At 41.8% G+C, this 27929-nt stretch overlaps 1 protein-coding gene across 1 annotated transcript in view; it reads right to left on the bottom strand.

Annotated features, from left to right (window-relative positions):
- Positions 1-24422, bottom strand: part of LOC137629485 (geranylgeranyl transferase type-1 subunit beta-like) — a 50956-nt gene extending 26534 nt beyond the window's left edge. Inside the window, exons 1-4 of the mRNA XM_068360819.1 lie at positions 24203-24422; positions 15112-15242; positions 13500-13713; positions 3088-3220 (exon numbers count right to left, since the gene is read on the bottom strand). Coding sequence (XP_068216920.1) covers positions 3088-3220; positions 13500-13713; positions 15112-15242; positions 24203-24306 — 582 coding nt within the window. The 5' untranslated portion in view covers positions 24307-24422. The remainder of the gene's footprint in view (positions 1-3087; positions 3221-13499; positions 13714-15111; positions 15243-24202) is intronic.
- Positions 24423-27929: the final 3507 nt, after the last annotated feature.

Here is a 27929-nt window from a genome sequence, read left to right as displayed (position 1 = left end):
ATATCAGATTCTCGCTCTTTAAGCCAGTTTAAAAGAAGGGAAAGCAAAGGCTGTATCCCCCAAACTCCTCCTGGTGATAAACCAGTCGCCTAGCAAACGTAAAGCTCTCTAGGAGAGCGAGAGAGCACTAGCTTATAAAACAACGGCTTCGAAGTAGCTAGGCCTAGTGTAAGCTCTGACGTTTAGGCGAACGAGGAGCAGCAGTTACAAAAAGATCCGGACAAAGATCCTTAAAAATCAGCATGATTTATTTAAAGTCCATAGAGGGCTAAGCAGCTTTAGGCTCCTCTCCGTCTGACAGAGTCCTCAAGGGAATATCAGTAGGAGGGGGAACAGCAACTTCCTCATCTGAAGGAACCTTGTCCGATAATAGCTGAGTCTCAAGCAAAGGAGAGACCTACCGTGGTGGCAATGCTTTACAAGCAGAGTCCACACGCACTGGTGCATTAGTAGCGGACCAGGACGCAACGTCATGTAACTGCTTGACAGTCTGTGAACTGTCAACAACAACAGGTGCGAGAGACCAGGACGCAACGTCATGTAACTGCTTGACAGTCTGTGAACTGTCAACAACAACAGGTGCGTGAGGACGCACAGCGTCCACTCGAGACTGCTTTGACCGCCTAGACTGAGCAGTCAAAACAACTCTAGAATGCGGAGGTTGACGCTCAGCGTCAAAACAAGTCAACTCCGATTGTTAGCGAACGTCCTGAACGTCAACAGGAGCATCAGCAAGTGGCCTAACGTCCAAATGTGGCTGAAAATCCACACGAGACCGCATCAAGTGTGGTTCTAAACAACCTGACTGACGTGACTTAGCTACGCCAACGTCAACAGGACGCACAACGGAACGTTAGGGTGGCTGAAAGCCAGGATCTTGAAGAGATAAACGGCTAGGCTCAACGGACTTATCGGCAGAATAGTCTTCCATAAGGGAAGCAAGCTTATTCTGCATGTCTTGCCGTACAACCCATTTAGGATCAACGGAAATGGTTGCGGTAAGAGACGAGGGTAACGTCTGTGACCGCAAAACCTTGCCAACAAAAAGACTCTCGGAGTCTGTGTTACGCTTTTGTTAGGCGGCGAGCAGTCTTCCGATGACTGCATAGGGTCAGAGCTGTCCTAATGGCTACAACCAGGACGCTGGACCTGTCCTGAAAGGACTGACTTTCGCTTAAGGGCCTCGAAACCTTGTTTCAGGTTTCTTATGCGAAAAGCCTTCGGATGACGAGGAGAAAATCGTCTCTCTCGCCTTATGGTAGGGGTGATCTTGGTAAGATACTCCCGATACCATAGAGGGAACGTCTGTTCGCTGATCAAGGCCTCTCGAACCCATAAGTCGTACGACATTACTTCTCCCCTGGGCTTGGGAGCTTGCAAGAGGTCCCGGACTAGGCGAACGACAGGCACGAAGACGAACCCTCGGTCGCAACACTGATAACACTGCGCAATATCACTTTATCACTACGATTTTCTGTTTTGCACTTATTTCACTGAAATCGAAACTTTTACTGATTTCTACCTGAAGCACGCAATTCTACCCTCATCAAAAGGTAGTAATTGCGAAATCAGTCGTATAATGCAAGCACATTAATACCAGCAAAAAACAGTAAACATATTTTAAGATAAAAAATTCAGTGGCTGGGGAAGAGAATAAACACTAGTTCATTCAAAACTACGTTTTCAATCTCTCACCGTACATTGCCTGGGGACGAGAATAAAAGACTAAAAACGTTTTATCCTTTCTCCCCGTACAGAGACTAGGGACGAGAGTAACTCGAGAACAACGTTACCCGCTTGAACGGAACGTTTTCTCTCCTCTCTCTCCCTCCGTCTCTATCTCTCTCTCTTGATTTCGCACCTAAGAGAAGAGCCCACTTACGTTTCGTCAAAAAAACATGTTATTTGACCAAAGGAAAAAACTGAAAGGTTTTTCAATTAAAAAGTTCCTTTAAAATAGGATTTAAAACATTTAAGCTTTGAAAGAAGAATGAACAAAACGTCAGAATCGATTTACTCTTTCTGCAAAGTGAAACCGTGATACTCTCTCTCTCTATCGTAACGATAGAGCGCAAACTGCGTAGCATAAATAAACTAAACGTTAGTTCATCTTTGAAACAGTACGAAGACTATTCAAAGAAAAACTTTCATAAAATATTTATTAAAAAAAATTCATTTAAAAAGTTTTAAATCATTAGCTCTTTAAAAGCTATTTACGATTGAAAGGGCTCAACGTTGTTTAACTTCGGTTTCCAAGTTAGGACCGCCTACTCTCAGGAAAGGTCGCATATAAACAAATCATTAAAATTTATTTTTATGTTTATTATAAATGGAAAGTTAATCGAAGAGGCCTAATAAAGGCGGTGAGATATAAAATATATAGAGGAAAATCTATAATTAATTTATAACGTGATAAGATAATTGCTAAAAGCCTAAACACACTTCCGTCTAAGGGAAGGGTCGGCCATTTAAAAGTCAAAGAAAGTCCATACTCTCTTTGTCATCAAAAATTAAATCTATCCAAAAACGAGTTCAAGGATTTATTTGAAGAAAAACACCTGTACTGCGAAAGCTCAAACCAAATTAAAGTACTTCACCAAATATGATGGGAAAAACTCCAGGTTCAACAGCGAGTAAAAGTACGTCTTGTCGACACGTCGACAGAGAAGAAATTGAAGGTTTTGTTTACATACGAGAGTGGTATCTGGCCGACAGTTGGCGCTGGTGGGCACACCCGCAACCTGCATAGCGATCGCTCGCGAGTTTTTTTTATGTATGTGTCTGTCGAGCAACAGAGTTGCAGCTATTATATATTCACCGGCTAAGTTAAATATTTAAAAATACATATTGCATGTGCCTTAATGTTTTACATTTTGGCTTGGATGCCTTTTATCTAACATTAGTTTTATGATACTTTTCTTATATAGACTTACTTCAGTTCCACTAAATCAATACCCCATGACCTACCTATTTCAAGATTAGCGATCATAAAATATGTATAAGTAAAACATTTTTCAACTAGCTATAAAAGGGATTTTGACGAAGGAAAAATCTATACTCATATGAAAAGAGAAAAAATATAATTACCATGCTATTAATGATGTATTTTGTTGCAGAGTCCAAATTAATGGCAGAAAAATCTTGAAGAATATAACATATAGCAGCTGCACAATACATGAACCTCATGTCGTTTTCACTGCCTCCAAGAGTCGAGAAAAAACTGGAAAATAAAATACACGGGGCTTTAAAAATAATCAATGGTATTAAGCAGTATTCTGAGATAAAGCTTTACCAGAGCTCTGAGTCAAATTCATAGCCAACATCTCTATAGAGGTAATCAATATAAAATTATACATTTAAATGGAAATATGATATTTTGATTATAAAGTAAATTTTTGAATATACTTACCCGGTGAATATATAGCTGCAACTCTGTTGCTCGACAGACAAACTCTACGGAAAAACTCGCCAGCGATCGCTACACAGGTTGCGGGTGTGCCCAACAGCGCCATCTGTCGACCAGATACCCAGCTCTCAATGTAAACAAAGACTCAATTTTCTCCTCGTCCCACTGCGTCTCTATTGGGGAGGAAGGGAGGGTCATTTAATTTATATTCACCGGGTAAGTATATTCAAAAATTTATTTTATAATCAAAATATCATTTTTAAATATTTAACTTAGCTGGTGAATATATAGCTGATTCACACCCAGGATGGTGGGTAGAGACCAGTAATATATGTTTACATTTTATGAGCTAAGAGTTTTTTATTTCATTTTAGAAGTTATCAAAATAACAAAAACAAAATAAATAGGTACCTGGTAAGGAAGTCGACTTGAACAATTACTCTGCCTTTTAAGTACGTCTTCCTTACGGAGCCTCGCGATCCTCTTAGGATGCTGATCGACCCCTAGGAGCTGAAGTATCAAGGGTTGCAACCCATACAACAGGACCTCATCAAACCCCTAATCTAGGCGCTCTCAAGAAATGACTTTGACCACCCGCCAAATCAACCAGGATGCGAAAGGCTTCTTAGCCTTCCGGACAACCCATAAAAAAACAACATTTCAAGAGACAGATTAAAAGGATAAGGAATTAGGGAATTGTAGTGGTTGAGCCCTCACCCACTACTGCACTCGCTGCTACGAATGGTCCCAGTGTGTAGCAGTTCTTGTAAAGAGACTGGACATCTTTCAAGTAAAATGACGCGAACACTGACTTGCTTCTCCAATAGGTTGCGTCCATTATACTTTGCAGAGATATATTTTGCTTAAAGGCCACGGAAGTTGTTACAGCTCTAACTTCGTGCGTCTTCACCTTAAGCAAAGTTCGGTCTTCCTCACTCAGATGTGAATGAGCTTCTCGTATTAACAATCTGATAAAGTCTGACCAAGCATTCTTTGACATAGGCAAGGATGGTTTCTTAACTGAACACCATAAAGCTTCAGATTGGCCTCGTAAAGGTTTAGTACACTTTAAATAGAACTTAAGAGCTCTAACAGGGCATAAGACTCTTTCTAGTTTATTGCCCACGATCTCCGATAAGCTGGGGATATCGAAAGATTTAGGCCAAGGCCGAGAAGGCAGCTCATTTTTGGCTAGAAAACCAAGTTGCAGCGAACAAGGGGCTTTTTCTGACGAAAATCCGATGTTCTTGCTGAAGGCATGAATCTCACTGACTCTTTTAGCCGAGGCTAAGCATACCAGGAAAAGAGTCTTAAGAGTGAGATCTTTCAGGGAGGCTGATTGTAATGGCTCCAACCTGTCTGACATGAAGAATCTTGGTACCACGACTAAATTCCATCCAGGGGTAGCCAAACGACGCTCCTTGGTGGTCTCAAAAGACTTAAGGAGGTCTTGCAGATCTTTATGTTTGGAAAGATCTAAGCCTCTATGCCGGAAGACCGATGCCAACATGCTTCTGTAGCCCTTGATAGTGGGAGCTGAAAGGGATCGTCCTTTTCTCAGGTATAAGAGAAAAACAGCTATTTGAGCTACAGAGGTACTGGTCGAGGATACAGAAACTGACTTGCACCAGTCTCGGAAGACTTCCCACTTCGATTGGTAGACTCTAATGGAAGACGCTCTCCTTGCTCTAGCAATCGCACTGGCTGCTTCCTTCGAAAAGCCTCTAGCTCTCGAGAGTCTTTCGATAGTCTGAAGGCAGTCAGACGAAGAGCGTGGAGGCTTTGGAGTACCTTCTTTACGTGTGGCTGACGTAGAAGGTCTACCCTTAGAGAAAGACTATTGGGAACGTCTACTAACCATCGAAGTATCTCGGTGAACCATTCTCTCGCGGGCCAGAGGGAAGCAACTAACGTCAACCTTGTCCCTTCGTGAGAGGCGAACTTCTGCAGTACCTTGTTGACAATCTTGAACGGTGGGAATGCGTAGAGATCCAGATGTGACCAATCTAGGAGGAAAGCAACTATATGTATTGCTGCTGGGTCCGGGACTGGAGAGCAATAGATTGGAAGCCTCTTGGTCAGCGAGGTTGCAAAGAGATCTATGGATGGTTTACCCCAAGTGGCCCAAAGTCTCTTGCACACATCCTTGTGGAGGGTCCATTCGGTTGGAATTACTTGCCCTTTCCGACTGAGACAATCTGCTATGACGTTCAAGTCGCCTTGGATGAACCTCGTTACTAGGGAGATGTCTTGACCTTTTGACCAGATGAGCAGGTCCCTTGCGATCTCGTACAACGTCAGTGAGTGGGTACCTCCTTGTTTGGAGATGTACGCCAAGGCCGTGGTGTTGTCCGTGTTAACTTCCACCACTTTGCCTCAAAGGAGAGACTTGAAGCTTTTCAAGGCCAGATGTACTGCCAACAGCTCCTTGCAGTTGATATGCATGCTCCTCTGACTCGAGTTCCACAGTCCTGAGCATTCCCGACCGTCTAGTGTCGCGCCCCAGCCCACGTCCGATGCGTCCGAGAAGAGAACGTGGTTGGGAGTCTGAACAGCCAGGGGAAGACCCTCTCTTAGGTTGATATTGTCCTTCCACCAAGTCAGACAAGACTTTATCTTTTCGGAAACCGGGATCGAGACCGCTTCTAGCGTCTTGTCCTTTTTCCAGTGAAAAGCTAGATGGTATTGAAGAGGACGGAGGTGTACTCTTCCTAGTGACACAAATTGTTCCACGGATGACAGCGTCCCTACCAGACTCATCCACAGCCTGACTGAGCAGCGTTCCTTCTTCAGCATCTTCTGGATGGATAGCAGGGCTTGATCTATTCTGGGGGCTGATCGTCTTGTTGTTCAGCAACGTCCTCATCAGAGGGTTCCTCATTCGAAAACTGATGAGGAAACGGCAACGGAGTGGGCAACGTCTGGCTCGCTGAGTCCGGTCGCACTGGTGCATGCGTGACGGAGCCGGACGCAACATCATGGAACTGCTGCACAGTCTGTGAACTGTCAACAACCATGGGTGCGCGAGGAAGCACAGCGTCAACCCGAGACTGTCTAGACCGTCTGGGTTGTGCAGTCAACACCCTACCGGGTTGCTGAGGTTGACGCACTGCGTCAAAACAAGTCACCTCTGCTGGTTGTTGAACGTCCTGAACGTCAACAACCACCTCCGAGCGTCGCTTAACGTCAATGTGCGGCTGGCAACCCACACTGGGTCGCATCGGTGGAGGAACCACCTCAACTGGCAGACGCGAGTAGGTTACCTCAGCGTCAACAGGGCGCACAACCGACCGGTTGGAAGGTTGTTGGCCAGAAGGTTCGGTAGCAACCTTCTCTGCATTAAAGTCCTCTATCAAGGACGCAAGCTTGGACTGCATGTCTTGCAGCAAAGCCCATTTAGGGTCTACGGGAGCAGGTGCGGCAACAGACGGGGTTAGCGACTGAGGCGGTACCGCTTTCCATCCCTGAAAACCTTGTTTATGCATGACATAATTGTACAGCAAAACTTCAAAGGCTCGAAAACAGCTGTGAAGTTGACCTGTAAAAAACTTGGAGCGTCTCCTGGCCAGGCGCCAGGGAGAGTCTACGAGATTTGAGAAGTCTATCTGGGCAGAGGCATGAACTCCCGAGCCGAGAACTTCTCTCGTGTCATATCAGACTCTCGCTCTATAAACCAGTTTAAAAGAAGGGAAAGCAAAGGCTGTATCCCCCAAACTCCTCCTGGTGAAAAACCAGTCGCCTAGCCAACGTAAAGCTCTCTAGGAGAGCGAGAGAGCACTAGCTTAAAAACAACGGCTTCGAAGTAGCTAGGCCTAGTGTAAGCTCTGACGTTTAGGCGAACGAGGAGCAGCAGTTACAAAAAGATCCGGACAAAGATCCTTAAAAAAATCATCATGATTTAATTAAAGACCATAGAGGGCTAAGCAGCTTTAGGCTCCTCTCCATCTGACAGAGTCCTCAAGGGAATATCAGTAGGAGGGGGAACAGCAACTTCCTCATCTACAGGAACCTTGTCCGATAAAAGCTGAGTCTCAAGCAAGGGAGAGACCTACCGTGGTGGCTATGCTTTACAAGAAGAGTCCACACTCACTGGTGCATTAGTAGCGGACCAGAACGCAACGTCATGTAACTGCTTGACAGTCTGTGAACTGTCAACAACTGAACTGTCAACCACAACAGGTGCGTGAGGACGCATAGCGTCCACTCGAGACTGCTTTGACTGCCTAGACTGAGCAGTCAAAACAACTCTAGAATGCGGAGGTTGACGCACAGCGTCAAAACAAGTCAACTCCGATTGTTAGTGAACGTCTTGAACGTCAACAGGAGCATCAGCAAGTGGCCTAACGTCCAAATGCGGCTGAAAAACCACACGAGACCGCATCGAGTGTGGTTCTAAACAACCTGACTGACGTGACTTAGCTACGCCAACGTCAACAGTAAGCACAAAGGAACGTTAGGTTGGCTGAAAGCCAGGATATCGATGAGATAAACGGCTAGACTCAACGGACTAATCAGCAGAATAGTCTTCCATAAGGGAGGCAAGCATATTCTGCATGTCTTGCCATACAACCCATTAAGGATCAACGGAAATGGTTGTGGTAAGAGACGAGGGTAACGTCTGTGACCGCAACACTTTGCCAACAAAAAAGACTCTCGGAGTCTGTGTTACGCTTTTGTTAGGCGGCGAGCAGTTATCCGATGACTGCATAGGGTCAGAGCTGTCCTAATGGCTGTAACCAGGACGCTGGACCTGTCCTGAAAGGACTGACTTTCGCTTAAGGGCTTCGAAACCTTGTTTCAGGTTTCTTATGCGAAAAGCCTTCGGATGACGAGGAGAAAAAACGTCTCTCTCGTCTTATGGTAGGGGAGATCTTGGTAAGATACACCCGATACCATAGAGGGAAACGTCTGTTCGTTGATCAAGGCCTCTCGAACCCATAAGTCGTTCGACATTACTTCTCCCCTGGGCTTGGGAGCATGCAAGAGGTCCCGGACTAGGTGAACGACAGGCACGAACAGACGAACCCTCGGACGCAACACTGTAACACTGCGAATATCACTTTATCACTTCGATTTTCTGTTTGCACTTATTTCACTGAAATCGAAACTTTTACTGATTTCTACCTGAAACACGCAATTCTACCCTTCATTAAAAGGTAGTAATTGCGAAATCAGTCGTATAATGCAAGCTCATTAATACCAGCAAAAAAACAGAAAACATATTTTAAGATAAAAAATTCAGTGGCTGGGAAAGAGACTAAACACTAGTTCATATAAACTACGTTTTCAATCTCTCACCGCACATAGCCTGGGGACGAGAATAAAAAACTAAAAACGTTTTATCCTTCCTCCCCGTACAGAGACTAGGGACGAGAGTAACTCGAGAACAACGTTACCCTCTTGAACGGAACGTTTTCTCTCCTCTCTCTCCCTCCGTCTCTATCTCTCTCTCTCTTGATTTCGCACCTAAGAGAAGAGCCCAATTATATCTCGTCAAAAAACCATGTTATTTGACTAAAGGAAAAAACTGAAAGGTTTTTCAAATAAAAAGTTCCTTTAAAATAGAATTTAAAACATTTAAGCTAAGAAAGAATGAACAAAACGTCACAATCGATTTACTCTTACTGCAAAGTGAAACCGTGATACACTCTCTCTCTATCGTAACGATAGAGCGCATGTTGAACGTCCTGAACGTCAACAACTGCGTAGCATAAAAAAACTAAACGTTAGTTCATCTTTGAAAACAGTACGAAGACTATCAAAGAAAAACTTTCATAAAATATTACATTTAAAAAGTTTTAAATCCTTAGCTCTTTAAAAGCTATTTACGATATAAAGGGCTCAACGTTGATTAACTTCGGTTTCCAAGTTAGGACCGCCTACTCTCAGGAAAGGTCGCATATAAACAAAACATTAAAATTTATTTATATATGTTTATAATAAATGGAAAGTTAATCGAAGAGGCCTAATAAAGGCGGAGAGATATAAAATATATAGAGGAAAATCTATAAATAATTTATAACGTGATAAGATAATTACTAAAAGCCTAAACACACTTCCGTCTAAGGGAAGGGTCGGCCATTTAAAAGTGAAAGAAAGTCCATACTCTCTTTGTCACCATAATTAAATCTATCCAAAACGAGTTCAAGATTTAAGATGAAGATAAAACACCTGCATTGCGAAAGCTCAAAACCAGAATATAGTACTTCACCAATAAGATGTGAAAAACTCCAGTTTAGCAACAGCGAGTAAAGTACGTCTTGTCGACACGTCGACAGAGAGAAAATTGAGTCTTTGTTTACATAAGAGCTGGGTATCTGGTCGACAGATGGCGCTGTTGGGCACACCCGCAACCTGTGTAGCGATCGCTGGCGAGTTTTTCCGTAGAGTTTGTCTGTCGAGCAACAGAGTTGCAGCTATATATTCACCGGCTAAGTTAAATATTTAAAAATCCCCTTCATATGCTCAATCAAAATGAATTATCAGAATATAAAATTTTCCTGAAAGTATTGCAGTGAGTAAAGAATACATAAAACTTCCAGCTACCTGCCATCAAGTTAATACAATAGGTAACTCATCTGGTTAAAACATAACACTAAAAAAAACCCCACCTGAACCACTCATTACTCGTTTCAAAGCTAAATTTTATTTTGCTATACAATATTCAAATTCCATTTCATCTTAATCTTTATTAACCTATAAAGTAAATTTCACCAACATCATTTATCCTATGCAGAAGGTATGTGAAAAATTTAACACGAGGGAACATTAGGCAAAAAAGTCAATATTGGAATTAACTACATTCACTGCTTAAAGAGTACAAGGAATACATATCTAGAACCATTAACCCCTGCTTTACAGTAAATAAATATAGAACCATTAAAGTTTTTTAAAAAAGAAAAAGCAGTATTTTTCCTACCTATACAAACCTGAGACCTATACAATAGGGAATGCCTTGCTGTTAAAATAATTATGACAGGTGGTGAGTGCAGGCAAGTAACCCCGCCTTCTCTCCTGTCAAAGACTTTTAACTTTTGACCTTTTGGCTCGGGCTGAGAAGGGTGGTTGAAGTGGAAGTTCAACTTCCAAACATCATCACCTGTCTGCCTGTAGATTCTTAGGAGTCACAGAATCAATATCCTGAATTCATGACCTCATAGTTCGAGCTCGTTACTTGACCCCCTCAAAGGTCAAAGCATATGCTGTTAATTGTCTTAAAACCAGAGACAGACTGTTTTTGACACACTTTCTTGGTTCTGCCAGTGCTAAGTAATAGTAACGGATATTAACATCTAATACAGTATGCCAAGTGTTTTTTAGATAGCACCGTAGAGCCCTCACAGGACAAAAGCACCTCCTCTTGATTAACACCCTACACTTCATGTATCAAGGGGATGGAGAAAGTTTCCAACTAGGATCATGTGATAATGGGTTCTGAGTTTAGTCATGAATTCAGACACAAAACTAAGAGCCCTTCATCGAGCCTCTAGAATAAATAAGAATGTCTGGGCTACTCGCAAACTCTATTTGCCAAAGGTACTTTTTGCTAAAGCACTGTTTTGAGAGAGCTGCTTGATGACCTTATCATGTAATACAGAGCATATACAAGAGACTTGAGAACATGGGTCATTTTCCAGTCCAGGAAGCCCAAGGCCCCGGGGTGGGCAACCCTGCTCGAAGATCTTCAGAGGCATATACAACTCCCATGATGAGGAGTTTTATACTCTTCATTCAGAAGTCAAGGCTCAAGGCTGAGCAGTTGCCTTTCACTGTTGTGGTTGAGAGGTGCTTCTTGCCAAAAACTGATGAGTAAGTCTGAGATGTGTTCTGAAGATACTAAAAGATTTAGATATCTCTTGGCTTGTGGCCATATGGGAGTAATAAGGTTCATCTGATACCTGGCGTGATGAGTACACTTGGTTGATCAGGTGGCATATCAAACTGAACAGAATAAAAGTACAGTATAGGCTTCCCAGATGTTTCTTGGCCTACAACTCTTTAGCCTGATTTATAACCTAGATGTCCCTCTGCTTGTTGACTTGCAAAGAGGTAGGGAAACTGTGCCTCTTTGCTTGTAGACATAAGCTGCCATGGCAGTATTGTTGCTCACCAACACTACCGAGTACTTCCTCAAACATTCTTGGAATGCTTGTAGCTTGTAAATATTGACACTGATGCATTTCTTCTGCTGAACACACACCTGACGCAACCAGGTTGCGCAGGGGAAAGTCCAACCTCTCCTTCTATACATCTGAGAAAAGATTAGCCTGAACCTCCTGTCCTAATGGAATAGGACAGAACGGGGGAATCTTTACAGGCTGACTAGTGATCCTTCAACATCACTAAAGGGATCTCTGGTGAAGATTCCTGTAATGTTTCTGAGAAATAAGCTCCTCCAACAAGGAAGCTGAGAAGATTTGCCAAAGTCGAGCTGGAAGTACTGTCCAGAAAGAAGACATGCTAACTCTCCGAGCTTGCTGATTTGATAATCTGATGGTAAGGCGCTCGCTGGAGCCGTGCCTATCCGCATGCCCAGATGCATCAACCTCTACTTGGGTGTAAGATTTGACTTCTCCCAATTTATCACGATCCCCAAATTGCAACAAAAGGTGAGAAGGATATCTTGTTCCTGTAACAACTACCTTTCTGAGAAGGTCAGGATGAACCGATCTTATCTTATATGAGTGACACCCAAGCTGCTATCAGTGTGAACACCAGGAAAGTAGTGTACAGTCTGAAGACAAAGTGTAAAGCTGGTACACTACTTCTTTGAGGAGAAAACAGACGTACTTTTGAGGGTAGTCAAACCAACTAACTGTAAATCTGGGTGAAGTGTAACATGAAAATAGGCAAAACATGCAATGCAACTAGTAGGTATCATACCCTTAAGGCTAAATGCTTCTACAAAAGCAGGTGTAACGCTAAAGGGTGGCCGAGCGCTAGACACGGTCATTATGCCCATGTTTGATGGAAAAAAACTAGGAAAATCATGGAAGTAAGGAGCCCTAAACATCCTGTCTGCTTCACAGAAAAATAGAAACCTCAATACTTTACTAATACTCTTTAAAAGTAAATAATTTTCCCACTGGAACTAATGGGCAAATATAAAATTCTCTATTAGGAACTTCACACTAGCTTAACATTCGAAGGAAACTGTTGGCAGATTTGAGAACTCGATCAACTACTTTGTTCTTTTCAAGTTTCTTTGAAGAAGGAGTTCCAAACTCTTCCTCTGAAGATTGATTAATTGATTGATCAATTTGAAGTTTTCTGGCATCCTGAAATCTAAAGTCATTGACACCAATCCTCTGAAGAGGAGAGAGAAACTTCCTTACTTTAGAGTGGTTAACATTAACCGACTTGACTAAAATGGGTACAGTACTGTACATGATCTGTATAAGGAACTGGGAAGACCCATTCTAAAGAAATAAGACTAGCAAAAATAGGCACACGCTCTGCATAGGAGACTGGCATATCCTGAACCACTAAAGGAGATATAAGCTTATATGAAGAACTGAATATTTCTAAAATGACAAGCTTTAGAGAGAAAAAAAAAATCATGGTAAATTTTTATGAATTTCTCATATCTATAGTATAACTTAAATTACAAAACGATCCATCTATGAATACGGAATAATTACTTTTTACAACAGGTGCTATCACACCATGATTGAATATACATTCCACAAGTTTTTCCATTACACATAATTGAAGAAATTACCAAAGTTTTACAATACAGCACTCCCATAAAGTCTGATCTAAGTTCACCCTTTAAATCATCAGAACTATACACTTTTACAACTTGAATCCTCAAACTAATGACTTGTTCTATGTCTACAGGGGGAGACATAGCCTGAAGGGCTATGAAGAGAGAATGAAGATTCAAAGTGATAGCGAGATGGTGAGGACACAGTTTACGGGCTTCTTTGTTTTCCCAGTGCATATTTCCAGTAGGGAAAGAATGGTCTTGTATATGCCATAGCAAATTCTTTTTTTTTTTTATAGTAGTCAATATTTTCCTTCCTAGAACAAATGGAACAGGAATTCCAGGTAACTCATTAAAATACAGAAATTAAATGTTTTGTACACTTACCTTCCATCTTGACATTGTAAGGCAGCAACATGTGCTAAAACGGCTTTTCTATCAATACGACTAAGATCATCTCCTAATATAAGGAGTGATGCAAGTGCAGTATATGTCATGGTTATATGACCACAATCAAATGAACCAATTTGATGTAAATATTCCTCCGAGGACCAACAACTGGCAAGTGATGAACCACCTCGGAAGCCAGCATTTCGCAGATCTAGAAAAGGGAAAGACAGACAAATAAGTTCCGTAGCGATAAGAAAAATTTATAACTATAGTACAGGATAGTACATTAGCTTGCTACTTCAAGACATTGAAAAAAAACCACAAAACACAATTAACAAAAATTTCAGCCTACTCTGTAATTCACATATAAAATAAAAACTTTCCCTCAAAGATGTACAGTATGCCACATATAAGCAGTCATCTTAGCAGTTTCATACTACTGTATTTCAATAAATTCAAATGAAATCTTGGCAACCTATAGGTAGATTAAACATTAAATAAGATACTCTACAGTATATTCAAATCAGGTACAGTATAAATGATGCAATTTCATATTAAAAATTTTTTTTATATCTAATATAAGAATTTTTTTTCATATAACCCTTGACAATATCTATAGGGTACCCGACAAAAAAAAAAGATTTAGATTACATATCTTACATAATTATATTACTTTATCAATGAACAAAAGATTGACTAAAATTAATGTTTTTGTTCTGTTTAAATAATGTTTTTATCAACAAATAACTTTTTTATTTCACACAATTGAATAAACAACTAAATTTTCTGATAATGTTAGGTCACTATAGTAGTAGAGCATAAGATCATAAATTTTTTATTAAATTCTTTGATTATTTTGTATCCCATTTATCTGTTCCCACAATGCTGACATTTTGCAGGGATGTTGAGCTAAAGTGATGATGGTGGCCTACGGGACATTTCCCCTTTGTTTTTGAGATTCTGAGACACAAGAGCCAATTGGGGCGGACCAGGTGATGACCCTGGGGTCAAGTTGCTTGTGTCCGTCAAGAAATATAAGAAATGGTGAAATAAGAACAGACCTTTATTGCTCTTTTAAACAGTTGCCAATCCTGTTGGGTGTTATGGAATTATATGTAAAGACGGCTACACAGGTGGCGGAGTCAATATCTGATAACTAAAGTAGTGAATTGTTCACATTCAAGTCAAACTCAGCTGTATTGTATATGGATTTTTAGAGTGAAAAATTGTTAATTTTTTTTTTGTAGGAAAGTACTGTACTGTAATAAATTTAGATTTGAGTTAATTGGATTGAAGATTGGTGAAATTAATAAGCTTCACTGATTTAGGGAGATATTAAGTTCTGTTTGTTTATGGTATTTTCATTTTTATATTAGTGAAACTTTGATAGTGGAGTATCTGTTGTACAGAATTAGTAACAAGATTTGTCTTAAGATGAATTTGAAGGTAAAACAATGAGTGTATGAAAGTGATTTTTTGTGATTGTAAATATGTGTAGTTAGTAAATAAAGTTGAATACTGTATAAGAGGAAGTGCATTTGATTATGGTCCATAGTACCCCATACCCTAAGACAGAACCCTGTAGTAAATAGAACATTAGCTACCTTACCTGACTCTTTTACTGGAACTATTTGTAGTGAATATATCCAATCAATAATGGATTTCTTTTCTGAATCTCCTATTTCTTCAAGGGCATTCAAAAGGTCTAGTCCTGATAGGGTGAAAAAAAGCACCGTCATGCTGCAATAAAATACAAAGGGTAAGTTTGACAATCACAAAAACATGCATAACATACCAACACATTCCCACAAAAAATAATGATATCACCACAGTACAAAATAAATATATGTGACGTCCTCAGCTTACAAACTTAATTGCTTCCAAGAAGCTGTTATAAGTCAAATTGTTTGTAAGTCATTTCTTTTTTAATTTTGTCCTAAGGCAGGCCTAACCTGAATCCCATGTCTATGATTTCCTGCTACAAAAGTCAGCATATAGTAGGGTTTTAAATGAAATAGATATCAGGTTATTACAAAGGTCCTTTTGGTTACTGTATTTAATGATATAACATTGTTTTATTACAGTATTTATATACTTTAACTTTTGTTATTTTCAGCTGGATTTGTGTTTCTATCTCCAAATGTTTGTAAGTTGAATGTTTTTAAGTTGAGGACCCTCTGTACTGTAATATGATTGTCAAAACTCCAGCTCTCAATTCTAACTGTCTAAAACAGATTGAAAATCTATCAGGCAAATTATAACTATTTTCCAATAATTGAACTATATTAGTGTAATAATTAAAAATAATGTCCCCATAAAAGACATTACTGTATTACAATCATTTATCTTGAAAACTAAGCATATACAGCTTAGCCTTTTCATTTAAGCCTCTGGTGATTCCTGCCGTGACAAATCCCTGTCAGGCTCATGACTTGCCTGCTTTTTTACGTTTAGCAATGATCGCCTGGTGGACTGCTCTAACCAGGCCGCTAAACCAAGGTTCTTTGCCCACTGCGGCGCTGGCCAAGAGTCCCTTGAGAGGATCGATAGCCGGACAGAAGAAAAAATAGAGGGCTGCGGCTATGAAGGTTCCACTTTATGGGGGAACGGAACAGGGCGGCTGCCTGTTTGGGCTCCTTAGGTAGAGTCTTCCCAAAGGGGAGATCATCAGGAGTCTTCTTTCTGGAGACATGTTCTTGGAGAATAGTGATCGCAGGTAGATCTGTGGGAAACAGGCTTTTGCTCTATGGGTGAACAACGATCTGAATCTGATGGTCGGCACTTGCGGGCAGGAGAACAAGAGGAAGAACCTCTATGAGGCACTAGTGAACGGAGAATTGACAAGTGCCGATGCCCCGACGAGAATCTCGAGAAGGGGAGTGTCTGGACGACTGTCTCTGATCTAAAAGAGATCGCCTATGGTCTCGCGAACGGCAGCTGGTCGGCTAACACCTAAGAACTGGCGAGCAGCAAGTCACTGGAAAGCAACGATCAGCTGTCAAATGACGAGTTGCTGGTGATCGTCGTGCAGCTGGCTAATGGCGAACAGCGGGAGAATGATGGTTAACTACCGAACGCTTAGTAGTAGGAATCAGCGAGGCGCTGGTGAACGACAAGCTGCCAGAAAAAGACAGGCAGCTGACGATCAACGGGAGGCTGATGAACGGCGAGCTGTTGGTTATCGGCGAGAAGCCAGAGAATGTTGGAGAGCTGGTGGTTGACCAGTTACAGGTGAGTGACGAGAAGCTGGAGGACTGCAAACAGTCGGTGAACCACAAACTGCGGGAGCTCGACGAGCAGTCAGAGAATCTGGAGATTCTAAGGCAGTTGGCGAACCACAAACAGCTGTCAGGTGATGAGAGGTTGGAGAGTGAGGGTGGACAAGCGAATGCCGCAAGGCTGGCTAACGACGAAAAGCCAGAGGAGGAGGAACAGCCTGTGGTTGATGAGTCCCAGGTGAGTGACGAGAAGCTGGGGGGTTACGAACAGTCGGCGAATCACAAACTGTGGGAGCACGAGGAGCAGTCAGAGAATTTGGAGATTCTATGGCAGCTGGCAAACCATGAACAGCTGTCAGGAAACAAGAGGTCGGAGAGTGAAGGCTGATGAGATTCGTCATGATGACGATCTCTGGGAGAGAGCTGCGCCCGAAGTGACAAGTGGAGATGCCCGAAGGGGATCGTCTGACGAGTTAAGGAGGAGAGCCAAAGAGACGTTTCCTTGCCGAAGATGAACGTATGAAACGTTGAGGAGGACCTTGCACTTTGCGAACTCTGCTGAGCAGTCTTCGGAAGATGTCTAGAAGATCTTGTTGTTTCTAGGACGAGAGATGTCCGCCCACAGAAGAGACCTGCCTCGGATTTTGCTCCACCCCCGACGGAAGAGTCAACTCAGAATAGGGGAGAGGGAAGTCTTTGGCAACAAAACTGCAAGTGCTGATGAGATGTAGCTGTCAGCTATTCTTCCCAATTGCTAGACAGATGATGAAGGATAAGTTCTCCTTCAGGAGAGCAGTCCAACACCTGGGGAGGATAACTCTCCATCAGAAGGGAGTTGTCAAACCGCTGGAGGCAGACCTCCGAGCAGCGCTCTTTGCTTCCCGTCAACAAGCATTGTTCAAGTTGAAGGTCTGCATCGAGCACTACCTGTGAAAACGTAGCTGAAGCTAGTTTCTCGAAGTCAGCATGCCGATGAGGAGCTGCCACAGGTGCAGGAGAACAGGAATGTAATGGCGTAGGGACAGTAGATTCCACAGGAAATGAATGACTCTGCTCTTCTACGTTGGCTATCTTAGCTGAACGAAGAAGTATTGCATCGCTAGCTGAAGAATATAAAAAAAAATTGTGAAAGAAAAACTCCCTCAGGAGGCGCACCTAATTTGCGGATGGGAAAAGTGCCCACAAAAAGACCAGAAACATAATAAGGACTGCGCACTTCCTTCGCCGGCCGACATCATTGGGAGAAGTCGAGTGGCAGTGCAAGAACTGTAAAGAAAAGAATAACAATCAATTAATTTAGCTGACAAAACAACTACTCGGGAAAACCACTCAATCCTCCAGTGGTATGGGGGTTCCCCGAAGGAGAGCGGATAAGCTAGAGGTCATGAACTCCCTTCGCCAGCTAAGAATGGCCGTTGGCTCATCGCTGCATGAAGGAGAGCGGTGCCGAGAGCTGAAAAAGTTAAATTACACCTGCCAGAAGGCATATTCCGACTCCTGTTCATCCTCCGTTAGCCTAGGACTACCGGCAGCTGACAAAGCGTCGAACTTGGGATCGCTTTGTCCTTCCACTTCCGAGCTCCCACCCATAGGAGGCTGGAGTGGTTCCATAACATCGACAGGATAACCCGGGGATAGTGCATTTTCTGTGGACGGGTTCGCTTCCCTCTGCCTCTCAGGTAAAGGAAGGGGAAGTCTGTCCGAGGATTTAGGGATTGTAAATAAATCCTTAGGCTCTCTGCGCTGAGACAGAAGTTCCTCCATCAACGTAGGCCTTACAGACTCTCAGCTGATGTATGGGACAGATGAGGATTTGCAGCAGGAGGAAGCCCGTTGCACTGGGTTGGATGGCGTGCATACTTAGGCAGTATCTCGACTGGAGAGGGACGGAACAAGTCCCTATAGTCAATTGCACTGTCCCCCTTAGGGGGAGAAGGACGTATCCTATTCCTCTCCCCTTTCGGTTTGACCTGTGGGATATTGAACTGCAGGGGGCTACCATGTAGTTCTGAAGCATTCTCTTCCTGTGCCCTCTTACGAGGAGAGATGGGCTTCTCCTTGCGAAGGGAACCGCCGAGGCGGAACCTTCAGAACTCCTCCTAGGGTCAGATGGAAGAAAGGCACTAGGGATGAGAGGTAGCAACAGAGGGATCCTAGGAGCGCCTCCTACGGACTGGGAGAATTTGACCCCCGTCACGGCTTGCCGCATCACGTTGAATAATGCTGGCAGCCATGGGGGGTCGTATGCTTCCGATGTACAGGGAGGGAGGTCCTTAGGACAGCACGGATCCCTGGGCTTTGAAAACTCTACAGGAATCTTAGTCCTCTAACCAAAAGGCAAATTATAAGCAAAACCAGCACAGGCCTCCCATTGAGGAGAGGGTCTGGGTGTTGTTGAGCGGGCGACGGCTGTCTCTGGGTTGGTGGAAGCCCACGAGACTGGAGAGATTGGTGGGAACCTTTCCTAGCGGGAGGCTTACCCTGAGGAGGAAAACCTACCGCCAAAAGTGGAGAAGGAATTTCGTCCAAGGATGAAGAAACCACTGGGGCGAGGTGAATCGGGTTCCGCGAGGAACGAAAATCGCGAGAACCATCTCTACTGTGAGATGCTACCATGTCACACTACATTGCTCCGCCACAAGACACTGCCACATCATGCAACGCTGGTCTGCCGCATGATGCAGCAAGGGATCAAACTGGAGAAAGAGGACGAAATGCCGGGGGGGGGGGAGCTACCGTGGAGAGTGACCCATGGGGATCGTAGTGATGAGATCCCGGAGGAACTGCGTTACTGAATCCTGAAAGAGGATGGAAGCCCTCAGGAAATATGCTGCTAGAACCCGAAGATCCAATGGAGCTATGAGAGCCCGAAGGCTCAGCGTAACACCAGTCAGGAGAGCATGAAGGCTCAACGTGACGAGTCCAAAAACTCTGTCATGAGATACCTAAGCCAACTACCTTAGCGTAACCAGGGACTAGTGAATCAGGAGGATCCACGCAATGGGAAGCCGAAGCCTCATGGCTACGACAGACCAAAGGTTCAATGTAGAGTCCGGAATGAGAGCCTGCAGGCTCAGCGTGACCGGGATTGTGAGACCCCAAGGGGTCAACACAACGGGAAACCGAAGATTCATTGCCCCGAGAGTTCGAGGGCTCAGCGTAAACAGGGTTGTGTGACCCCGAGGGGTCAACGCAAAGGGAAACTGATGTTTCCCTATCATGAGAGCCTGAAGGCACAACATGACGAGAGACACGAGAGCAAGAGGACCCAACAATACCAGGGCTGCGTGATCCCGAGGGAACTGCGTAACGGGAGACCGAAACGTCCCAGTCACAAGAATCCAAAGGTTCAACATGACAGATGGCACAAGAGCCCGAAGGCTCAGCGTGACCATCGTTGCGAGAGTCTGAGGGCTGAGTGCAACTGGAACCTCCATGTCGCGAGAACCCGAAGGTTCAAAGTGACGGAGGTGCGAAAATCTCGCAGAGCCACATGATGAGAGCCTAAAGGCTCGTGATCACGCCAGCCCAAAATGATCATCACGCGACCCAGAAGGGTTAGCATGACTATACCCCGCAGGTTCAATAAGATGTCTCCTCACAGCCCGAGGAGGAGAACGTCCAGGATGGAGAGGGGTCACAAATCCTTCCACCCTACGAAACTCCGAAGAGGAACGCAAAGCCGACTCTGCCCGAGGGAGAGACTGCTTCAGCTCGAGAGCTACCTCCCCCAAAGGGAAGGTTTGTTCACCCGAAGGTAAACTTCGCTTAAGGCAGTGCTCTACCTCTGCCCCAGGAGGAGAAGCGTAAGCGTAACGGGGCCACCGATTCCCGGTAGCGGCTTTCTCTCGCGAGGGAGAGACGTGTTCCCTCTAAGGGAAAACCTTCTTCGGAGTATGCTCTGCCACTGTCCCTAATGGATCAGCAACATCCTCAGCTTTGGTCACAGACTCAAGGTCTGCCCAACAGGCTGCATAGCCTGCTCCCACAAGAGGATCAACCTCTGCAGAGGAAGGAGAAGAATGCCTTCTCTCCACTCCCAATTGAAAGAGTTCAAACAGAACCTCCTTCAAAAGGGGACCATCGATGCCCAGCGATGGCCAAAAGGACAAGATAACAGTAAAAGAGCAGGCGCTCCCTGGTGAAAGGAACGGAGCTGACTCGCTAGGGGAGTCATCGCCGTCTCTTAACCCACAAGGTTGACCTGGAGTAACCACTCCTGTGCTGCTACAAGGCCTTTTCCCGGAAGGGACTGACGGAGGAGCAGCTTCGGAAAGAGGTAAAGGGGTAGCAGAAGAGGCCAATGATTTCTTTCACTTCAAGGAAGTCCCCAAGGGCAAAGAATCACACTTAGCAGCCTTCTTTTTCTGGCTTCCAAACCTCTCCCACTGGGAGGCAGACCACTCCCGACACTGATCACAGGTGTTGTCCCTAGAACACCGATGGCCCCGGGAACCTGAACACAACAGTTGAGGATCTGTCTTGGGACCAGGACAAGTATGCATACTGGGACACCAGTCGCACACACGCAATCTGCAAAGAGAAAAAGAGAAAGGATTAATTAAGGCAAGTCAAATGCGGGAGAGAGTGACAGTATGTCAGCACCCTACCGAGCCAAAAAGCAAAGTGGTTACTCAGCTGAAAGGTGTAAGTGAGTGGGGTAGCCAGTCTACTCAACCCCCACCCGCTAACTAACGGGTGGGGTGGTTATCCGTCACTAAAATTATCTTGGCTCGTCTTTCAGCTACAGTACACCGAAAGTAATACCGCTATAAATACCGGAGGGTTTGTATTTGCACAAGAACAATTACCTTTTTACTCCTACGATTCTATGTGACTAAGTTTTGTTTCGATCTGCTCCATGCTATAAAAATCTCCTGGGAATGATTCGTAAACTTCCTGATGGGTACTGCTCCTGGCTCGACCTGGATTTTCATTTTCTGCACTATTTGTAAGGTTAGCCATTTGCAATTTCCAATCAAATGTTTTCACTGCCACACGTGTTTTTCTTGGCTAATCTCTTACCTCCACACCTACAAATATTAACTCTGCCTTCGGTGCTGACAAATTGAAATGGTTCTAGTTTGAATTTCATTTAGTAATGCCTTTATTGGGAACCTTCCATTAAGTGGTTACAGTATTTACCTTTATGAGGGAATAAGGAATGTTACTGTTGTATTTATGAGTGCTTTGAACAGTTTTCATGACTTTATTCATTGGAAACATATATTTTTTAAGTTTTAAGGATGGGTTAAAATAGTAAATATGTCTGAAAACCCCAATTTCAGAAGGGAAGGTGGTTGGGAAGTAAAAAGAGTCAGGACTTGTCATAGGGTAAACTAAGGACATTAAAGATCACATAGAATGTTGTAGAGAGGGATAGTGCCTCCGTTAGGTAAGGATATTAGTCCTGAGTTAGGTAGTGAGCCTTAGGTTAGGTTGTAACTTTGTTTAATTTCCTTATAAAATATGGTTTTTCTCAGATATAGCTGTTTGAATTTTAGTCTCAAATTTGACAAAATACAATTTTGCCAGAATTTTCACCAGAATTGTTCAAATTACCTTTGTATACATCAGGAACTTCTCATAAAAAATAAGAAGGATATTATACTATAATTTTTCCATAGATTCAATTGAAAAAAGTGGGAAGCCTATAGTCTAAGATACCCCATGCTACATTTGAGTATTGTATTTTGGTTACCATAGGCCTGGCTGGGGTCTCTCAGCTCCAAGATGGATTATTATTATTATTATTATTATGCTAAGCAACAACCCTAGTTGGAAAATTAGGATGCTATGAGCCCAGGGGCCCCAATAGGGAAAATAGCCCAGTGAGGAAAGGAAAAAAGGAAAAACAAAATATTTCAAGAATAGTAACATTAAAATAAATATTTCCTATATAAACAATAAAAACTTCAACAAAACATGAGGAAGAGCAACTAGATAGAACAGTGTGCCCAACTGTACCCTCAAGCAAGAGAACTCTAACCCAAGACAGTGAAAGGCCATGGTACAGAGGCTATAGCAATACCCAAGATTAGAGAACAATGGTTTGATTTTGGAGTGTCCTCCTCCTAGAAGAGCTGCTTACCATAGCTAAAGAGTCTCTTCTACCCTTACCAAGAGGAAAGTAGCCACTGAACAATTACATTGCCCTAGTTAACCCCTTGAGTGAAGAAGAATTGTTTGATAATCTCAATGTTGTTAGGTATATGAGGACAGAGGAGAGTCAGTAAAGAATAGGCCAAACTATTTCGTGTCTGTGCAGGATAAAGGGAAAGAACTGTAACCTGAGAGAAGGATCCAATGTAGTACTGTCTGGCCTGTCAAAGGACCCCAACTCTCTGGCGGTAGTATCTCAACTGTTGGCTGGTGCCCTGGCCAACCTACTACCTATAAGGGAATACTCCTTAGGTAGCGTGTAGGTGGTTGGGTCACCAATTTTTATCTGCTAAGATACTCTCCGACTCGGCTAACGCGCATAGTGTAACATGTACCAATTGCTAAAACAGAGCAACAATAACATAATGGGACCCTATGTATATCAGTGGCCAATTCCTCCTTCGGGCATAGAAAAAGGAAATTTTCTTCAGATTTTCTAGTCGTTCTTAAGACGTGTCATCTGTACTACAAAAACAGTGTCCATTCTTTCAGCAAAACCTCTACACAAGAACACTTCAGCACCTAACCTAACCTATAAACCATGTTCTTACTTACTTGCCCAAAGAGGGCTCCCTGCGACCCCCTTACATTGCTCTATTCTTAGCTTAGCCTGTGTTTGATTCATAACCTGTTCCACCCCTAGCAGGTGGCTGTTATCATACACCCCAAATAATGTTTTATTAGGAACGTAGCAAGCCACGATGGATCCAAGACAGTAATTAAATATATAGCGTTAGTTCATTAACCAACATAATCTTGGATAAAATAAAATATGGGTGACGATGGACACGGATAGGAAGGATTCTCGTTTTCTATGTGAACAGCAGACTTGGTGACCCAATGATCTACACCCATACCAACTCCATTGTTGCACTGAAGCTAAAGCTAAGGGGGTGTATGTATGATAGCGGCCACCTGTATGTATTGTGTCTAACTTTGAATACGGCAGTGTAAGGGGGGAAGCAGGGGGCGTTAGCCCTCCGTTAGGTGAGTAGGTAAGGTTAGGCGGGAAAGTTTATGTTAGTTGATGCCCAGTTTTAATGAATGCATGAGGAACTGGCCGCTGATATGCAAAGGCTCCAAGTTTAGATATTGCCCAGCAAGATAAAAGAAAGGAAGTGGGAACGGATGTAAAGTAAAAGGCTAAAACGTGGGTGCAGTTTGGAGACCTAAGGGATAAAACATACACCGTTAAGCAAGGCCAACAGCAGAAAGCGTACGGTTGGCAAATTGTGTAAATAATTCAAAAAGTGTATATGCCTAAGGCTACGACAACCTAAGACAGCCGAGGTTAAGAAAAAACAACTTTCGAAAACTTACCGACTGGTGTCAAAGGTCACAGTACTAAACGGGAGAATGTGTAAGCTTCTCTGTAGAAACTTGACGTGTCTTTTCCGTAAAAATTTGTATTCGTCAGACGACATTTTAATAGTTTTTTTTCCTAACTACACTACTTTACAATAATGACTACGGTATGACAAGGACAAGAGATGTCCTTTTGTTTACAAACTTTGTGCTTGACTATGACAGCGAACTGTTGGTATTGTCAAAATGCAATGACGTCATGCTATTTTTATAATAGTACGACACCAATGACTAAAAGAACTGGAAAAAATACCGAGCTTTAGAAACATTCCTATCTTGTAAACTCATAATCCATCTAGTTTTATAACGAGAAACACAATTGTTATTTATAATTGTGACCACTACTGCAACTACTTGTCCAGTTTATGAAATATTGTAGTGGTGCAGTAATCAATTCAATCCTTGCATATCCACCGAGTACGATACGTTTGATTTGAAAAGTTTGGAACATATATATTTATCATAGTTGGTGTATGTATTTTCCTAAATGTTAGTTCTTATTGGTTTCCATTGTTTCTCATTTCAACTTCAGATGATTGTTCCGAATTTCTTTTCTAATATCAAATTCAGGAGATTATTGCATATTTCTTCATTTTCCCATTATCCAACGGCAGATGAATGGGATGAAGTTACTAATAATAATTATGATCCAATGATCATGAAATCATATGGGTGGACCCACCTGCTACATTGACTTTAATCACGTTATTCATTGTTGTTTAAATGATGACTTTCATTATCACCAAGCCTCACAGTTTAAAAAAAAAAAGCCCCGTTAAAATTTGTGTCATATTATGGTCATTTTTTTCTTTTTAACAAATTTGCAAAACTTAGATAGGACTTGGTCAGTGGATAAACTTCTCTTCACAATTACGATGATAACTGATGTCCCCAGCACGTCCTTTACTGTCGACATGGAATAGCATATTGAATCTGATAAAATGTCAGGGTTTATGGACACAGTATATTAGAATAATTCAGTTTTTCCTTTTGCAAATCCCATCTTCTTGATGTCTCACTGGAAAAAAAGTTCGGATTTGAAATATATTTAGATATTTGACTAAGCTATTCGTTCACCTGATATGAATCGAGTACAAGTGAATCTTCTTCATGTAGGAATGTAATCCACTAAAAGGAGCCAGGTTTCTTTCTTCTGCAAAAAGAACATTCCCCAAATTACTCCTACAGAAATGCTTGAAGTTATTGACCTGAAAGAACGTAAATGTACATTGGCCTATCCACCCACATAAAAATCCAGTACATTGAATCTTCACTAAAAGGAGACAGACATCTTTCTTCGCCATAGTCCCTTTTCTTGATTATTCCCACATAAATGCTTAAGATTTGAGTTCTGGAAGATCATATCTAGATGATAAAGCATTTATTCCGATGAAAAATACATATTACAAGTGAATATTCATCAAGTAACAGCATACTAGAAGACAAATGATATACTTCTAGGAGGACACTCCAAAATCAGACCATTGTTCTTTAGTCATGGGTAGTGCCATAGCCTCTGTACCATGGTCTTCCACTGTCTTGGGGTAGAGTTCTTTAGCTTGAGGGTACACTCGGGCACACCTATTTCTCTTGTTGTTGTTTTTTTGAAGTTATAGTTTATATATGAAAGATCTTATCTAATGTACTATTCTTAAAACATTTTATTCTAGTTGCTAATCCCTTCTCTTGTAGTTTATTTCCTTTCCTCACAGGGATATTTTTCCTGTTGGAGCCCTTGGGCTTATAGCATCTTCCTATTCCAACTATGGTTGTAACTTAGCAAGTAATAATAATAATAATAATAATAATAATAATAATAATAATAAACTGTATGTCATCCTCAAAATTACTCCCACGGAAATACTTGAAATTACAGTTCTGAAAGAATACATCGAGCTGTAGGATCTAGCGTCCATACGGCATAAATTCACTACACTAAAGAACACAACTTGCCAAAAAAAAAAAAAAAAAAAAAAAAAAAAATATATATATATATATATATATATATATATATATATATATATATATATATATATATATATATATATATATATATATATATATGTATGTATGTATATATATAGTTTATATGTGAAATATCTGCTTTGTTGTTACTGTTTTCAAAATATTTAATTTTAAATGTTCATTATTTCTCATATCGTTTATTCATTTCCTTACTTCCTTTCCTCAATGGGCTATTATTCCCAATTGGAGCTCTTGGGCTTATAGGATCTTGCTTTTCCAATTAGGGTTGTAGCTTATCTAGTAGTAGTAGTAGTAGTAGTAGTAGTAGTAGTAGTAGTAGTAGTAGTAGTAGTAATAATAATAATAATAATAATAATAATAATATATCAGGATTTTTTTCCCACATGGCAAAGATCCAGTACAAGTTGATTTTATTGCAAGGAACATAGCATACAAGAAGTCATACTAGCTCTCTCTCTCTCTCTCTCTCTCTCTCTCTCTCTCTCTCTCTCTCTCTCTCTCTCTCTCTCTCTCTCTCTCTCTCTCTTTTTTTACAGAGCATATCTTCAACATTCCCTTTATTTTCCTATGATGAACTTTCTACCTTGATTTAAACTTTACGACATAAAGTTATTTATTTCTGGTCAAATTTCTCTACTTTACAGCAAATTCTATAGTCTTTTCCCTTTCCTCACATAAATTATTTATTTTAGGTATTTTTTTTACATTGCCAAATCTTAAAAATGTGTTAATTATTCTGTAATTTCAAGTTCCTAGTTAGATCAGTATCCAGTACTTCCTAGTGTGAGAGACTATATGCAAGGCATGGCTTCCTCGGGAAATAAATTTCCGTAGCTCATTGGTGAGGTTCATGCTTTCAATAACCGAGTTATACATCTAAATTCCATGAAGCTAATTCTTCAGTTAAGTCCTCATCGTCAATTCTTTCATTCTTCTTTATAATAACATTATACATCTTTTCTATTGCTTTTCATGTCTAATTACACATGAGTACATTGAACGTATTAATCTAGGGGCATTGCCTTTTAATTTCATTTCTCACTATGTTCTTAGAAAGAAATTGTCCGCCCTGTACAGATAAATAATTGGATTTTGTCAGATTTTTTTTTCTTTTTTTTTTTGGGGGGGGGGGACGGGGGAACTCCAGTATTCTTTTATGAAACACACGTCCATCGTGGACTTTCCACTCCACCCAAAGGTCCAGCTTCTGTTGCTAACTGAAATCCTGTAACAGTTCAATCGGTAAAACTTCAAAAGTTCAAACTTGCAGAAAATGTTTTCATGTTGAACAGACTAATATGAGTCTTCTTGTAGATTATGATATATCTGTTTCGTTCTTTGTTACTGTTTTCAGAATATTCTATTCTAATTGTTCATTATTTCTCCCATCGTTTATTTATTTCGTTATTTCCTTTCCTCACTGGGCTACTTTTCCCTGTTGGAAGCCCTTGGGCTTATACTATGCATACTCCTTTTCCAACTAGGTTTGTACTTTAGCTAGTAATAATAATAATAATAATAATAATAATAATAATACTAATAATAATACTAACAGAGTTCTTATCATCAGTTAATAGAAAATCAGTTGATTTTGCTTCGTCCTACACAGAAGACCTCTTATATGCTTCAATGAGATTCACAAGTAAATTGAGTCCACACCCATCTGAGTTAAAACTCATGATGCCATTTATAGCAA

This window comes from Palaemon carinicauda, chromosome 37 (assembly GCF_036898095.1).
Source record: "Palaemon carinicauda isolate YSFRI2023 chromosome 37, ASM3689809v2, whole genome shotgun sequence".
Lineage (NCBI taxonomy): Eukaryota > Metazoa > Arthropoda > Malacostraca > Decapoda > Palaemonidae > Palaemon > Palaemon carinicauda.
This window is presented reverse-complemented; position numbering and strand designations above follow the sequence as displayed.